Here is an 18,744-nt window from a genome sequence, read left to right as displayed (position 1 = left end):
CTTCATAACTAAGAGCTACCAAAGATACTGCTCCATGCTAATTGTGATTTAAATTATCCTGATGTAGGCCTTGAGAAATAGTGTGTTTAATTAATATTTTGTCTCTAAAAGTGCATATAGCATCACTTAAATATAACTAAAACTGGATTTAATAAATTTAATGATTGTTAGTGCATCTGTTGTTAGTCAGGAAAATTCTCCATCAGTATCTTCCAATTGATCGAAAATATTTGCTACCCCAAAACATGCAAGCAAGCATATTAATTTCTAGGGTATCCAGGCACAAAAAAAATTGAGATTGAGAGATTATTGTGGATTATATGGATAGGTCTGATGTAATCATAAGGGTGGTTTTAATAGGAACATAGAAGCAGTCAGAGTTACAGGACAAGATAATAGAATGACAGAAATGGAGATTGGAGTGATGTACTTTGAAGACAGAGGAAGGGGCCATAAGCCAAGAAATAGAATTGGCCACTAGAAGCTGGAAAAGACAAGACATTGGATTCTCCCCCAAGAGCCTCTAAAATAAACCAACCTTGCAGACACCTTGACTTCAGTCCAATGAAACATATTTCATAGTTCTGACCTCCAGAACTGTAAGATAATAAATTTGTGTTGTTTTAAGCCACTAAGTTTGTGGTAATTTACTATAGCAGTAATAGGAAACTAACACAGCGTTATATTAGGCAAAGGAAATGAAATGGTAATGAACCTGGGAGATTCCAGAAAAAAATGTGGTGTTAAACTCAGTAATAAAACTCATATTGATAACTGTATTATACGTTACTTGTTAACCCTTGAGCCATGTTATTACTATCACATCATTATCATCCCATCAATATACATAGATGAGTATGCATAATTTAGAGGTGAAAATTTTCTGTTTTGTCCTTCCTGTAATCCCATGTATCCGGCCCTGCACAACTCTATACCTGATGGAATGAATATCTTCATGTAAGAATATTCCCTGTTCAGCAGAAAAGTTATATCTGAAATTAAATCGTATTAAGGCTTTCTGGAATCATACCTAGAGGATTCAAGCATTACCTTACAAGTTTTTGAGGTTCTTTCTTCAGTCAATGGAAGCAAAGTTAATTCTAAAGACTTTCAAAGCAATATTAAGAAATTGTATCCATTTGTTCTTCTTGCTAAAAATAAATCAAATCTTCATCACATTTATGTTGATTGGATGAAGCCCAGGCTTGACTTATGGTACCACAAATAGAAAACAATTTAAACAGAAATATCTCACTTATTGCAGACTGAATGACAGTAAAAAAAAAAAAAAAAAAAAAACTGTCAAAGCTGGGAGGGAGGAAGTGCTTTGTGGTATAAATGTTTCCCTGTTCTTATCAAAACTTGTCCTTGTAACCTAGCATACTTCTCACCACATGCTTATGCTTGGTGTAAGTTATAAAAATACTCATTTAAGTTATTCTGCTTTTCTATGGTTTAACGACAGCAGAACATCAGAAGAGAAGTAGTAGATGGGAATGTTTGGGGCAAGATTGACATTGATTTGAGGAGGTAAATCTTTAACTTGGATATACTATATAGAATATTTCCACAATAATGTGTGGGAGGACAAGAAAAAAATACTTGCTGGATAATCTGTCTTAGCCATCTAATCTCTTTAGTTTTCTAACAACTCTGTGTAACAGGTGTTTCATACCCATTTTATAAAGAAATGAGAGAGAGAGGAACTTGATCGATGTTACACAGCTAATAAAAGGCAGGATTAGGGTGAATATGATATTAATACAAGTAGAGGTCTAACCCCAATTGGACCTGATGACACTACTCCAAAAAGTAAAACATGAACAATGAACCTAAGTATTAGATACTATTAATCTTTCCATTTCATAGAGAAGGAAACTGAGGTGAAGAGAAGCTAAACCATTTGTCTTAGACTCATATAGCTTGCAAGTGGCAATTTCAAATCCCAGGTCTGTGAGACTCTTCATCATCATTCCAATGTGCATATGATTAACTAACTGTTAATCAGAATTATTGTTAGGATTAGCTGCCATAATTCTTGGTAAACCCTAAATGTCTGACACCTGATAAATGTGCTGTAATTTATTTGTATTTTTATTAGTTGGGGATAATCGAAGGTCTTGACTAGTCTTTTGCAATTTCACTGCTCATTCATATCACATTTCTCTAAAATAAAGAAAGTTCAACAAATGAATAATTTGGGGGTACAAATTTTGGAGCTAAAGTAAGATATATATCATACTAAATGGCTGTCTTGGTTTGGAAAATTTTCATTCAGTAAAATGTAATTGGATTTTTGATTCCACTATCTTTAAGACAGCACATTGTATGTGTATTTTTATAAAGGAGAAGCCTAATCAATTTTCTATAACTCTTCCTAAGTTTGAAATAATGTAATTAAAGATTTAGTTCAGCAAATAAGAATAATTGAAGAATTATCTGGGCAAAATTTGTATTCAATGACTTGTGCTTTTTCATCCCTGTATAATTCATGTAGCCCACTTTAAGAATCTAAAACCTATGTTAAATCAACATTTTAGCTTCCTCCCAACGTTTCTATCTTCTCTTGGTCACTCTTAACTCATGAATAAAATGTGTCTATGAAGAGGTTTCTTTTTCACTGAAACAACTGTAGTGAAAATTATGGTTGCCAACCCTGTCCATTATCTATATGTCTCCATAGTTTTCTGCATTAAATCCTCCCAGATACCCCTTTATGCAATCAGTGTCACCAGAAATAAGAGTAAAGAATGAATACAATGATAAAGTTATTCACATAACTTTGAAAGTTATCCACAAAGTTAACTATCTTCTCCCTCATTCACTATCAGGTATAAATGACTGATGATACCTTTAAATTATTCATGCTAAATGAGCACCTAAATAAATACACCACTTCTATGAAAGCTAAGTTCAAAATTCAATTTATGCCTTCTGAAAAACTGTATCCAAGAAAGAATGACCCAATGAGCAACACACATATGGAACAAATAACTTACTTTCATCAACTGTTATTCATGATATCCCCATAATAGGACCTGTCCTTACTCAACCCATACCCCATCTGCACTCACTATTCTCGTGTATATGGGCCAAACAGCATACAAGAGTAAGCAGTGACCAATACAAAGGCTCTGTTGGGCCACCAGAGCCATCTCAGTATGTTTTCAGGATTATTCAGAAATTCCATGGCCTTAAACCCCTCTTAGACCCTGGAGTAGCCTTTAACCAATGATAGGAACTTATAGAAAAAAACAGTCCATCTCCCTTTTACCAGTTGGGATAACTGTGGGGCATACTCTATCTTATAACCCATGGTGACCTATATCCCATGGGTCCCTAAATGGCATGAGCAATCCCCCACTGCTCATGCCATTGCCAGTTCACACAGAGATCAAGATCACTAGAAGCTAACTAGGCATTTGACTGCAATGTTTATGCAGATCTCTTTTCCTCCAGAATGTTTCTAAATAAAGATGTACAATGGCCACCATTCTTTCTGAAGGAAAAAACATATTTCTTTTCTTCTTATCCTTCTTTCCCCCTTTGTGGCTCAGCTGACCATCCATATGAAAAAATTTCAAAGCAAGAAAAATAAGGCTTTGTTCAGCACTCTCAAGGGCATCCCTTCTCTCAGAAATGTTGAAATGATGGCGAGTATTCCACACACCCTGCTTGAGGTACTTTATGGGAGATGAGAGAAGATTTTGAGATTCCAGAGAAATCATTTTAAGCTGTCCTTTTAATTCCAAACAGGTCATATGGCAAAGAGCCACATAACTTATTATCCTGATTCATCTGAGAATACCTGAGCTATAGAGTCTTGGCAATCAGATACAAAATTGCATGACATAAACTTAGCTTAAGCAACTATGCTTTTCTATGCTTATGCATAAAAAGAAAGTTTAAAAAAACAGTTTCAAAGTTTATGGGACTCCAAGAATTTGCTTTTTAATATCTGTTGCTCTTGATTATCTTCTTCAGATGTTACTCCCATTCCTCCTGAGCAAGCAGCACACACACACACACACACACACACACACACACACACAGAATCATCCATTCCACTCCACACCCAAAGAAAAATCCAAAGGCTCTTTGAAATATATGAGTTCTTTAAGGTTCTGTGTTCAACAAATTATTACCACTCAAGAATAAAAATGAGTAGAAAAGTTGAGTCAAGGTTATAGATTTTGTCTCAATCAAGAATTACAATCAGGACATACTGGACGCCAAAGTACACATGGTCTCTCAATATTTTTACGTGTGTGTATTCATATATATATATTCATATATATATTTATTACTTGGACACATTTTATGAATGTGGTCATACATTAAATATAAAAAACATTCTGTACCTAATTCTCCTCTTCTCATAAATCCTCTATTAGACAAGCTTTACTTGCCAATGTTCTCAAGGAATCTTAATACTAGTCTCTGTGACATCTAGCAGTTTACTCTAAAAGCCAATTGTTTCTGCATGTTAAGTTTACAGTAAGCAGTTTAATAATGTAACTGAATGTGGACTGCTCTATCCTGATTATAGGACATATAAATTATACCAAGAACAATCTTAGTAAATCCTAAGTCTGCCTCTCAATTCACCTATTAAGGACCAAAGATCAACCATTAGGAGTTTCAGGGTTATTTGTGGGTAAGGAGCACATGAGTGTGGAAAATAACTCTGTTTAGTCATATTAAAATATATTTTATGAGTAAAATTAATTTTTAATAAATAATCAGAAAAATAATGAAGAATAGCTTTTATGTAGGGCATATGCCTATATCACTATTGCAACAGTTTGAACTAAAAGCACCTATATACTTTTTGGGAAAAAAACTGAACTTGAAGTCAGAAAGCCTATGCCACAATCTTTTTATCTGCAAAATGGAACTAATATCACTGTTCTTCCTAAACATTTGTGAGAAATTAAAGAAATAAAATAATTGACAGATTCTTGCTTAGAGTAGAATTTCAAGAAGTTTTTGTTGAATCCAAACTGATGTTAGAGGAAGAAAAGCAAAGTAAAATATTCCCTTTTCATTGCTTAAACTATAGATGCATATATCACAATTGGAAAAACCAGTAGCCTCTCCTAAGTATAAAGTGATAATGAACGCTTGGGGAGAATTTAGTAAATATTTGAAAGACATTTTAATTCCATCCTCAAATTTGGGTTCTGATATTTAGTTGCTAAACTTGAAATCTTTATATTTCACTGCTATTAAATGCATAATGACCCATATGACTTATTATATTCTCACTAGTTCTACTGAAAAGTATCCAGCAAGGCCCGTCCAAAACCAAAATATCTATATCAACCACCTAAAAGCATAACATTTAGAAAATACTTATGACTGTGAAAATCCTAAGTTAGTGCTAGTGGTAAGAAGGCAACCTCTAAACTCAGTGACCTCTTAACACACCTTGAGGATTTTCTCTTTTAAGCCCCTCCCCACCATACACATACATATTAAAAATAAAATTGAAGCAACTGTGAAAATATTAAATTAAGGAAGTTCTACAGGAAATGTCCATAATTTCATTCCCAGAATTTCCCTGTCAATCCTTTCCCCAAAGTCTGTCCAGGAAAATGAAGTTACTCTCCTCTTTATGTGAGCACATCACTTTTCCCATAGAATTTTTAGAATGAAAATACGTTCCTATCAGTCAGCCACTTAAAAGTTGTGTAGCTAAGGAAATCCAAAAGGGTAATAATTTTGGAACAAAGGATGAGGAGGAAATGAAAGGAATCCACATGGATTTTAAGCTAAATCGCCATCATATTTTGAAGCTTATCTTGGAGATCCTGGAGAGCCTGAAGTTCTCTGCCCTTTAGTAAGCTTATGGAGGGTACAGAGTAAAAGATTCTCAAGTTATTCAGAGGGTTTGCACTTTGATAAATCAGGGGGAAATGGGTACTTCCCCCAGTTAGAAGGTAAGGTTTATTGCTCTGCCCATTACATACCCAGATTCCCTACTTCCATGCCTTTCAAATCCTTAGACTTGGGTAGCAAAACTGGGTGACAGGCAAGGAGAAGAAGGGACAGAAGAATGAAATGGGCTGCTGGGAAAAACAAATGACAGTCTCAAAAGCTTATACATAACCACCTATATACATGCTTGCATTTGGGGGGTATTCCCTGAAAACCAGTCACTTAAGCTGAATTCCATACGAATCCCCTTGTCCTTGTTGTGAGGATTGCAACCACCCCTGCTCCCCCCGCCCCCCACAGGGCCTATCAGCCCTCCCCAGCCTCTGCAGCCACTGCCAATACAGAGTCCACATTTGTGACTTTAGGAAATATTGCAAAGCAAGCAGCATTTAGGGAGCTGAGCAACCTCGCCAGTTCCACACCCCTAGCTGGCAATCCCTCAGTACCACCTCTCTGCTTTACTCACCTGTAGTCAGGTCTGGACGGCAGTCTCCTCCCAAGGGACTGGAAAGCAGCTCCGGCAAGCTCAGCAGCAGCCTGAATTAAGGGGGCAGTGCAGCTGAGCAGCTCCCCCCAGACCTGCTGCTCCGGCTGCTTCCAGATTTCTTCCACTCCCTACGCGGGAGCCTTCCTTCCCTTTTTCTCCTCTCACTCCCCCGCCCGCCGCTACTGCACTCCCTCTTCCTGGCGGTGGCTCAGAGAGCTGTCCTCCCGCCTCCCACCTCCAGGAGCGCGAGCTGTCCGTGGTGCTAATGAGGAAGCTCCTGGCTCCTCTTCAGGCCGTGAGAACAAACCCCTCACCCGAAGAAAGCATCGGAGTCCCAGGAGCCGGGCTGCAGAGATGCCTTGTGCCTGCCACCAGAGAAATGGGCTGGAGGAAGCGACCAGCTGTATCCCGCTGGCATTTAACACTCCCGCGGCCACTTACAGAATTGGGCAACTCAGCTTAAATAATCAGTTACCTAACTTAGTCTTAAACATCTCTAATGATTCCTAAGTGCCAAAAAGTAAAGGAGGGGCTTGAGTACATATCTGTATTAAAGTTGTTCTCTGTACAGATTTGGTAACTTGGCTAGATTCTAGGGCTGAAATGTCTAAGGAATAGGGTTATAGGATTCCATGTCGTTATTTCCACACATTTGGGCCGTACTTGGAGATCTCTTGTCCAAACCAGCAATCTCCTAGTCATGACAATGCATGTTACTAAAGGAAGGCTATTGATACTTATTAATGTTAGACTCCTTGTTTATAAGTCTCTTTTTTTCCTAGTTAATACTTACTGCAATTCTTTGAGGTGGTATTAAGTTCTCTGTTTTATATTTTAAGAAAATAAGTAACTTGCACAAGGTCATAGAGATTCTAAGTTTCTGAGCCTAAATATCTGAAATAGGTAGGTCCAACAATCCATACTCTTTGTACTATGTCTTGCAGCTTCTTAGATAACACTATGCAATTAAATTAATAAAGATAATATAACTTTCAACAAACAGACATCAAGAACCTAATGAATACTGAGAATCTCAGATTGGTGAGTAGTTGTGTGCCCCAAATAACAATTCAAACATATGATAGCCATGGAGTTTACTTATAAAATAACAGCAAACAGTCAGAATTAGGAAAGGCGTATAATGTTCAAAGTGTTCATATGTGAGTTGAATTTCTCACTCTAAAAAGAAGTCAGATACTGGCTCCTCAGAAAAGCTTACAATAGACTTGGTCTTTTCTAAATGGAAAAAGGCCTAGTAAACCAGCAATACACTTGTTTCTCATTAAGAATATGCAATTACTAATCAATATAAAATTAAAGATTATCAATGGAAATTTATTTCAATGAAGTGTACATGAAAAATGCATTACCCATTCAAGTTTCTGGCATGATATTAAATAGAATTGAAAGTCAAATTTACTTAAAACTACAAAATAATAGACAGTTAATAACATAACAATTTACTTACTTTACCTATACTCATATATATGTTATGACGTATTTCTCCCTTAGACCAAGGTTAATAATTCTCACTATGGCTTGAAATATTATAATAGGAATTTTACATTTATCTTTGCTTAGACAGAAAAAAATATTAAGAAAAGAACAGCCAGATTTCTTATAACCAATTCTATCCAGACTATTTATTCTATGTTCTACTCCAGAATTATACAAGTTTTACTTCACTTCTACATGCTTTCAAGGCAATTCAAAGGTATAAAGAGAGGTAATTGTGTCAAATGAGGTAAGTAATATTAAGGTAACTACATTAATGTCAACCATTATTTAATCAGTTAAGAGTATATTTGCTTGTGAATAATCATAAAAGACTATAAATGAGGTGTGAATAGCTCATTCTACCTTATTAATGCTATTAATCCTTTTAATTAAAAGCATAAAAAATATACTTGTTTTTCCTCCTACCTAAAATATTTTTAATTTAGTCTAATATCATGCCCATCCTTCAATATCTGATGTATAAGCACACAATCCTTTTTCTGATACCTCTAGTCAATACAAATACTTTCTTCCTTTGAATGCTAACAATTCTACTTGTTCCTTCTTTGTATTACTTACCTAAAATTTTTTAGTTTTGTCCATGTATAAACTCTCCTACCAATCAGCAATATTACAATAATAGCATTTAGAAATACTGAAAAAAATTTAGATATAATTTACGCTAATTTTTATGTACTTGCAACAAACCTAATTATTTTTCCCTAAATTTTATGTATATATTTCTTCAATATATACAATATATAATATATATTCAATCTATAATATATGTACACAATTTTTTCAACTGGACCAATCAGTTTTCAAGGAATGAGATTTGTCTTTGAATTTCATTTTCTTTTGTACATTGTCAGCCAAAAGCCCTAGATCAGGAATGGGAGCAAAGCATTTGGATAAAATTCATTTACTCACTCCCTCATTTATTCCTTGCCCACACTAATTTTTTTCTAGGCCCTGTTCAAGGTGCTTGATGTGTACAATGGTGTTCAAACTTAGTGTGGTCCTTGCCCTCATGTAGCTTACAGTGTAGTACTGGAAAGAAATGAACACATAAAATTAAATTGATACATTCTTGCTGAATAAATGAAAAGTTTATCTGAACTCCCTGTCCAAGGCTATAAAATGAAAGCAAAAGGGCTGTATGCCTGATAATAATTAAAGCAACTCTCAAGAGGATCTCTGTTGAAATAGTACATCTCATTAAGGAAATAATGAGAAAAAATAAGCAACTGGGCAAATGGCAGCACACTTGCATCTTTGTGATTTCTGATATTTTAGCTTCCTCAAAGACAGGACCACAACCTTTCCACTTCATGGATAGTATTAATCTTGCACAGAGAATGGCATTTTCACATACTTTATTCTGTTTTTCTTTAAAGAAATATGTGCATTTGCATCAAAAAAGCAAAGTTACAGGGAACAAAAGACAAAGATACGTGGAAGAATATTCAAGGAGCTGTCACAACATCTAAGTTATAGGATCTTTTTCGAATTATTAAAGAGAGGACTGACAGCCTGGCCTTGATGGTGGAGGCAGCTCACATCTGATAAATGGTATAGACAAAATCTTTTGATAGAATGAAATCAATTTTTTAAAAATATCAGAACATTGCTCATATATAGATGTTCATGAAGTAGAGTTAGGGGAGAGAATATAAACTGATGAGTGGTTGGAAGAAGAAAAACATTCCATAAAAATCAAGAAGTTTCTAAAAAGGGAGAAAATGCCTGTTCTGTACGGTTTTGAAAGACTCGAAATTCCTAACTCTATACATTGTCTATGGGCTTAAAGCGTAACCTAAAAATAAAGGCAGCTGTTAGCTTACAGAAGATCTCTATTGGATCTACTCCTTCAAGTTTTCCTTACTTTTTTCCCACATAAAAATGGTGTGCATTTGTGTCTCAGAAAATACAATATATAAAACTTACTCAGCATGTATGAGAAAGAGGAACATGCCTTGGTGCTCTGAAAGTGAGATATCTTTAGAAAATACCACAGCCTAATATATTCACCAACAGGCTAAAATGTTCACCACTGGAGTCATGTCATTGATTGTGCCAGAGGATTGCTAGTAAAAAAAAGAAAAAAAGAACAAATATATTTGGCACAAGGGTGAATAAATCCTTAGGTCATTATGTCACTCACTAAAACTTGTCATACATTTATTTATTCATTTTCTTCATATTTCAAATGTGTTTTTAGGGCCATTATGCACAAGAAAAGATGAAATTATTTTGCAAAATAGAGGAGCTTCAAGAAATGGAACTGAGATGTAAACTTTGATGGCAACAATGAAAAGAAGACAGGAAAGAAGAAATGGCCAACTGAAGACTAGAATTTGGAGGGAAAAGCAAGCTTGGTTTGGGCTGATATTTTAGAAATTTGAGTTGATTTTATGTCTCTGATTCTCAGTTTCCTCATCTGTAAACTGAGAAAAATAATACTAATTATCTTGTAGCTCTTAATGAGTATCAGATTAATTATTTTAGGAAAATAAAGTATGCAGAATAGTTCCTAGTAAGTGAAATTTAAGTGGTTGCTATAATTATGTAAGGAAACAGAACTCCCCAAAAAGGAAGGATGTGGCAGTGAAAGGCAAGATGTAAGGAATTGTCACTTTGATAATTTGGTCAAGGGCTGGTTGGGAAAGACATCTAGACCAGTGTTACATGTATATATATATATATATTTTGGATCATTTTCCCCTACTTTGAAATCCTCTAGCAATTTGCCAAGAACGTTTTATTGGATTTCTCAGTTTTTTCTCTTGAATTGTGGTTATTTATGTAAATTGCATAGCTTCCTACAAAAATAAGCTTGCAGTGGGATAAATTCTGAAGGATCCATGTTAAAGTCATCTTTCTATCTCCTTCACTAGGTAACCAGTAGTAGTAACCCAATGTTTGTTGAATTAATAAAAATTGGAAGAATAATTTCAACACTTTTACTGATTTTTAATCAGAATTATATCAGTAGTGGGAAGGGAAAAATGAGAGATTGTGAGGATATATGGATTAATATTTGAATTTTTAGTTCTGTTTTACTTGAGAAATTGATATAGTTCCTCTTCTATTGAAAAATATGGCATTTATATTTGTGGACCAACACAGTATTGGTACATTAGAAACCAAACCTATTGAATTAGAATTTACATTTGACAAGATCCCAAGTTATTCACATACACTTTCAATATTGAGAAACACTATTTTATAGTTCTCCTATGTCCCAATTGCACTGCCAATAAAGGAAAACACCAAATCATGATAATAATAATGGCAATATTAACAACAATGAACAATCAATGTACAACAATGTGCAATGCACAATCGTTTATGTTGTTCCAGATACTAAGGTAAATCCTTCATTTAATACTTGTTATAACTATCTGAAGTTGCCACTTATTTCAGCCACTAAATGAAACTCAGAAAACTTAAGTAACTTTTCCAAGGTCACAGAGATGATAAAACACAGACAAGATGTTTAAACCCTGGCTGCTGGATTCCAAAGCCCAAGCTCTGTCTAAATTCATTGTTACTATATTTGCTTCCACCTTCCATTTCCTGGCTGTGGTTTCCTCTCTATTTCATTAACTTTATTTATACATGACCACTTTTAAAAGTCTCTCCAATAGAGATTATAGATTAATAAGGGCAATACCAAATATCATCCATGAGAATTTGTGATGAAGTACTTCTCAAAATAATCAAATACTGAAAAGTCAGAGTTCTTTATTTTTTTTCATAAAAAAATTGCTGTAATGCATTTAGTGTGAAAGAAAACTAGTTTTTCTACCTTGAATTTTGACCTTGCATTTGTCAAATGATATAAGGTTATTGAAGTGACAAAAAATATTCTATAAACAGCTTAAAAGCTAAGAATAAGAATTGCTATATATGAAAAAATGAGCATAAATATGCCATATGGATGACGTCTATAAGAATCATGGGAATGCTACTTAGTATTTAGTATTTAGTTCCATTCTGCACTATCATCACAAAGAAGTGACCATCCAATTCACTGTGCATTATGGCATAATAAATCATCTTATTAGGCGCAGAGATATGTAAAGATTTACAGTCTAGGAAAGTGTACTAGATATTCTTAATCACTTCTTACGCTGCACCACCCCCAATATTATTCTTTTCTTAGAGAAGGCGCACAGGAAAAACATTAATTTTAAACCCAGCAATGAGTGAGACTTCTACGAAGCCAGAACGAGATGAGAATTGAAATTTAAAAAGGCAAATTGCCTAATAAAGGCACAGTGTTGTGACTTTGGTCTGTTTGTTGAAGACAATTATTCTCTAGCTTTTCTGTACTATTTTTCTTAAAGCATCCCTTGTTTTATTCTTCCTTTCTCCCTAGCTCCTATCACATGATCCCTTCCCCACTCTATCAGTTGGCTTCTGAGGAAACTGCTTAAAACCCAGAAAGGTAACAGAAAAAAATGCAAAATAATACTCAGAGTAGCAGAATTCCATATTGTTAGTTAATATTTTCACTTCCATTTACCAGCTAGAGCATACAGCTTAGAATCTTAAGGGCAGAAAGAACTTTAAGACCTAAATAATGGGAACTGTTAATGCTTTACTATTAGAATGAAAAAATTGAGGTCTAGAGACACCACGTAAATTGCTTGAGGTCACATGGCTAGGCTGGCTGGTGCAGATTTTTTCTCTCTCTAGGGCATGTACTATATTTTCTTCCATTCATTTCATCTAGTTCATTTTGTAGACAAACCTCCAATTCAAGACCTTAATTTTCTCTGTGAATCCCCTTCTCACTTCTACTTTATACCCCTTAAGAATATTGTAGGAATTAATTACAAGAATTCAGATGAATATTTTGGGTTACAGTTGGAAAAATTCTAAAAAAAAATCAATGATTAGGAACTTCAGAAGCTAAAGAATCAGTAACAAATAAGGTAAAAAAAACACTTAAAAATTTACATGCATTTACATAGTTATGCTTTGTAAATCTTCATACAAAGTATTTGAAAAAAGGCACATTTCAGTATGTAAAATGTAAATACATAAAGATAAATGAAAAGAGTAGTTTAAAAACTCAGACTAAAAACCATCATCAGGTCATCCTTAGGAGATCTTAAAAGAATGCTCAACCTCAAGAAACAGGAGAACTTGAGCATGGGAAGTGTATTCTAGCTCTTCAGCTATACTGAATATATTATGCATTTTTAAAAGGCTTTTTAAAAAGCTAGAAATGTTTTATTATGTATTCATTAAAGTGCTATGATGGTGTTTCTTATCAGTTATTTTTAAAATTGTCATAATCTTCCTATAGATGACAAAGTTAAATAAATATGGAGGAAATAAGCCCCACAAATGTGGTACTACAGTTGTTTCCAACTATAAGTAATATATTTCCAAGCACACACTTGCTAATCATGTTGATATGTATTTAACTTCTTTTTCACCTCTACCTGTCAAAGTGGCTACAGTAATTCTTCACAAGAGGATAATTTTCTTTTCTCTGTAGGCATGAAAGACTCTGACATTTCTAATTTCATTTCACTGCAAAAATATTTCCTTTGTATGTATATGATTACTAGAACCCTGTATATATAATCTGAATGGACCTTATATCAAAATGACATTTATTTTATTGTGTTGTCAATGTGTGAACTTTCAATGGATTAGAATTATTTTTATCAACGAGGTTTTCTTTTTTCTTCCTACCTACTCATCATTTGGAATCTTTCATTTGTTGTAAAACTATAAAATTCAATAGCTCATCTTCAGTACAATTTTTGAACTGGATTTTCATGAAATACTTAGGGTCTCTCGGACCCTATCCCAAACCAAACATACAGCCTCACGCCACACATCCCCTCCACCCCAATCCTTGTTTATTGTCATCAGGCCCCACTGAATTTCAGTTCCTTAAGCAAACCTCACAGAAACCAACTATTCCACCTCAGGGATTTTGCACTTCCTCCTCCCACTGTTGAATTCTCTTGTCCTTTTCTCATGTCGCTTCCTCAGAGAGGCTTTTCTTGACCCTCCCTAATCTCACTCTATTTTCAATCCCTTTTTATCTCCATCAAATCAACTTTCATAGCAGTTATGATATGTAAATATCAATTTATGTGTTTACTGATTTTTATTGGGGATACTATTTTTAATAATATTTCAAGAAGTAAGGGTTCTATCTCTTTGTGTTCAACACTCAATTGTCAGCACTTGGCACAGGATATGGATACACATTTATTGCATAGACTGGATAAAGAGCTGCACAACAATAAAATCATAGAGCTTGGGAGCATGGCAGGTATGTTCTTTTGTACCCTTAAGCTTAAGTTGAAAATAGATTCAAGCTATGTAAGAAAATACATCCAACTACCATAATACCAAAGAAGATTTATTTTTAACGCTTGTAACCAATTAGGTTTTCCAGGAATCTGAAATAGAGATTTGTGTACAAGAAGTTTATTAGGAAACGTCCTTGGGATTAAAACCTGCAGAAGGGAAAAGGAGATGACAAGCTTAGGCAGAGGAAGAAGATGGGCAGTAGTACAAAGCCCTCAGCAAAACTTACAGGGAGCTCTTGAGCAGAGATGGCTCTTGATATGTCTGAATATGGCAAGAAGGGTGGATGTATGTACCCCATACATCAATCAGTTATGGGAAGAAGGCTACCCTGATAACGGGGCATGGACATGGATGAGACAGCTCTTTGAAGTCAAGGAAATTCTGGAAGAAGGCTGGTAGACAAGGACTTTCTGCCTAGCCCATTCTATTCTCTCAGCAGCTGGGAAAATAAGTTCTTCATTTATGAGGGACATCTGGGCAACATATCACAGATTCCAGTATAATAATAATATAGTTCACTTATATTTTTCAAAATTACAAAAGATTATTTTCTACCAGCCAGATTAGTCCACAAATAAAACATTTTAGAACAATATAGAGTAGTGTATAAAATTCTAGGTGAGAGAGGAAAACCAAGTTAAATTCCTGGAGCTGACACTAAATATTTAGTAATAAATGCAATAAATACATAACTCTCTGGACCTATTTGTCATGTCAAAAATCAAGGAGCTCAAACTGGCTGACTTTGAAGTTTTCCCCTGAATTTCTAAATCCTTTCAATGCTGATGGCACAGAATTTGTTTGTGATAAAAACTTAATCAAATTATCTCCCTTCATAAATATTTTTGTGGCTGACCATCAACATAAAAGGGAAAGATACAACTCTTGAGAATGATTCTACTTTTAGAGACTCTTTCCCTGGGTGGCACCAAAGTGAATTAAAATACTCTCAAATAAAGAAGGCAAATTTACCCAGAAACAAGAAAACCTCATGTCAACTCCAAAAATAGTGACCAAATACAATAAAATTTGATAGATGTGAAAGCAAAAGTTAGATGGCGAAACCTTTGCTAGTGACTTAATTCTTCTAGATGTTAAGATTCTTTAACCTTGACATTTAATACATTTATTAGAATTTATCTTCATTGTCATGTCTTAGGTGACATCTCAGAAACCTCAATGCCAGAAGGTTAATGAAAAGAGATCTACAAAGTTTAAATGTGAGAACAAAAATGTTCTATGCCAAGTGCAATTAATGGGCAATTCACAAATCACAGAAAAAAGTTGCTTAATATGAACAAAATGTCAGGAAGTATATAAAAGTAGTTATTAAAATGATAGAACACTCTATATTCCTTTCAAATTACTTGGAAATGACATCAAAAAGTGGCATTCCAATGAAACAATATGGCATAGATCGAGTCAAAGAAGGCAGAAAGCATTACAAATTTTAAAAACACTCATAAGCCAGAATTTGGAAAAATTATCTATTATATTAATTTATTGAGAAAAGTTATTTATAAAAATAAGATCATTAAAGCGTATTTTAAAAACCTGTAAGCACACTCAACAATTTTAGGCTGTGCTGTACAATCAGGGTATCTGAAGAAGAAAGTGTGATGATGAACAATGATATGATTTAGAAATATACAAAGGCAGAAAGCAGGGGCTAAAACGATAATATGACAGTTAATATGGAAAATCTCTTTATAATGTTTGAAGGATACCATCCATAATAAATATATATAATAATTAGCAATTTTATGTTCCAAATAAGACAGTGTTCAAATACACACACACACACACACACAAAATCAAGAAATACAAGGAGAAATTGAGAAACACGAGAGTATGGAGACTTGATGAATGCTCTGACAGATAAAGTAGAAAAGTCATTTCAAAAGGATCCCTGAATAATGACATCTATAAGGATGACCAAATAGCCATATACTGAATCCTATACATTAAAGAAACTGCATCTTCTTTCTAAGTATCCTTGGCATGGTTATGAAAATGACCCCATAAAGAAAACTTCAACAATTTCCTTGAATAAGCAAGCAACATGTAGACCATGTAGAATTATGGTGGAGTCATTAAGAGCACATTTCTGTTTGTTTCCACAAATTTCTGTAGGAGCAGAGGGCCTTCTGGGGGTCCAAGACCTTATTTGCCTTTGACATTTGCAGTTGTTATAAATTATCTGATGACCTAGCTTATGAAGACTGACCTAGTCCAGATGAGAGAAAAATGTGGTGCAGCCCCTTAGAAAATTTACTGTAAGAACAGTAGAACAAATGCATGAATGACTTCTCTGTCTCAAAACTAGGATAGAGAAGATAGTCTGGTTTGATATATGCAAACAACCGGTACCAGAATCATTCTAATCTAACCATCTGTGTTTCAGGGAAATAGATGCTAAGTGAATTCAAAGAGCTTAAATATGAGAGTTCAATGAGTTATCACTAGGAGCTCAGCTGTGGCATGGATCCCTCTTAACTAAACATAACACTGGAATAAGGAACATTACTCCACGTGTAGAAATCACCGTGCCAGGACAGAAGCATGGGACAATAGTTAGTAGAGCTATAAGACATAGACAACATTTATGGCCCAGTTGGACCCATCCCTCCTGTTTAAAACGGTTTACATAAGAGGCAACATCAAGACATTTTTTTTGATATCCACTATGACAAGCTCTGGAAAATATGAGTGACATACTTATGTGGCTAAAAGTATTTTTTAAAAAACATGCTTATTACTGAGAAAATTGGATCTCATCTTTCAAAATTACACAGCACAACAGAAAAGCAGATGGGGAGATCGTAAGAAAATAGAATCAAGCATGGCAAAGCTCAACATGGGCCTGGACAGCTGATGTCCCAAATGTGCTGGCATTGGATGAGTGTGACCTCATAGATTTGTCCCTTTGGTCGTTGGGACACATCACTACAGGCAGCTGGACATGGAGGTGGCATAGATAAGAGTTCCCTTAATGACAAAGCATACTCCCTTCTTTAAATTCTTTTGAGAAGAGAGAGATCTAGGGATAGGAGATGGGAACAGGAGAATAAAGCCTGACTTTATTGGCAGAAGAACAATAAAGACTGACAGAACAGGTTTCCAAACTCGTGCTCAAATTGTAATGCTTGAAGTTTCTCTGGTTATTGGAATAAACCTGGACCCTGACAGATGAAGTAACATATTATTATTATCATATGTTATATATAGTTACAACACAAACTTTCCCGTTTTAACCATTTTCATGTGTGCAATTCAGCGATGTTAATTACATTCACAATACCATGCTACCACCACCATCTAAGCATCTTCTGCCCTCTCATTTAATGAGCAAAATCCTATTAAATTACACTCTCAAAGCAATGGGTTCCTCCCCTTCTAAGCTTTTTGCCCAGCTGCAGTTTGCTTTTAGTTTGAATGATTGGAATAATGTCTAGGTCCTCAATTAGACTGTAACCAACATGATGGCAGAGATTGTTTCTGTTTTGCTTATCATTACATAACCAGGGCTGACCATAGAGTAGACTCTTGATAAATATTTGGGAAATATTTGGCGAAGCACTGCCACATGGGCATATCATGAAGAAAACCCCACAAATTTGTAGATATTTTCAAAGAAAAAAAAATGAAACCTGAAACATGTATTTGTCGTAGCTACCTATGAATATGTTAATATTGGTTAATTTGCTTGATGGACTATATTTGCAAGCAGTACTTGTAATTAGCAAAAAGGTCTTCAGAAAGCATCTAAGTATACATTCCAGTAACATAATTTCATCTTAAAAGGCCTTTCCTCTATGGACCAAACTTTTTTTTTAATAATTAATTTGCCCATTACTCTGTAGAAAAATTTCTCCAATAAAATCCTACAATGCTGAGTTAATCCATTATGAAATAAAATCAATCAGAGATTGGGTCATGATGAATCTGATATGAATGGGTCAGGAGGTTTCTGTCAGTTAAGTGCTTAACCTTACCAGCCACTATGACTTCCTGAATCTACTTTTCACCTGAAAGCATCATTAATCCAATAATTTAGCAATAATGTAAGAGGTATTAAACTGGCTGTATTGGCTTATACTCTTATTTTTATTTATCTGATTTTTAGTTTCATGGAGAGAAACATCAATAAAAAGGTCAAATACCTTAAAAATGCTTCTTTAAAGATGGCATTATTTTAATAATGAAAATATTAACAACATATGATTTATTTTATGCAGCATCCTAAATTCCAAAATGTTAAGAATGTTTCTGTGCCTTATGTTTTTTAATCTTACGGTTCTTTGAGATGTGGAAGACACATTCTTGTGCAATAATTTCAAGTTCATTTTGTGGCAATGGCTCAAGTATACTGACTCATTTTACATTCCCATTCTAGGCCTTATAGTATAAGGTATTATCAAAGAGTAAGAATTAAGTGCCCACTTAAATAAGGAACTCTACTGGTTTGAAGT

General features: G+C 34.6%; 1 protein-coding gene and 1 long non-coding RNA gene across 2 annotated transcripts in view; both read right to left on the bottom strand.

Moving 5' to 3' along the window:
• LOC119531894 overlaps positions 1–6,541 on the bottom strand; it is an 83,874-nt gene extending 77,333 nt beyond the window's left edge. The window contains exon 1 of the long non-coding RNA XR_005216441.1: positions 6,407–6,541. This is a non-coding gene — a long non-coding RNA (uncharacterized LOC119531894). The remainder of the gene's footprint in view (positions 1–6,406) is intronic.
• Positions 6,542–6,606: 65 nt separating this feature from the next.
• The window catches only part of LIPI (lipase I), a 138,503-nt gene continuing 126,365 nt past the window's right edge, over positions 6,607–18,744 (bottom strand). The window contains exon 10 of the mRNA XM_037800648.1: positions 6,607–6,863. Coding sequence (XP_037656576.1) covers positions 6,607–6,863 — 257 coding nt within the window. The remainder of the gene's footprint in view (positions 6,864–18,744) is intronic.

The sequence above is a fragment of the Choloepus didactylus genome, chromosome 1, assembly GCF_015220235.1.
Source record: "Choloepus didactylus isolate mChoDid1 chromosome 1, mChoDid1.pri, whole genome shotgun sequence".
NCBI lineage: Eukaryota > Metazoa > Chordata > Mammalia > Pilosa > Megalonychidae > Choloepus > Choloepus didactylus.
This window is presented reverse-complemented; position numbering and strand designations above follow the sequence as displayed.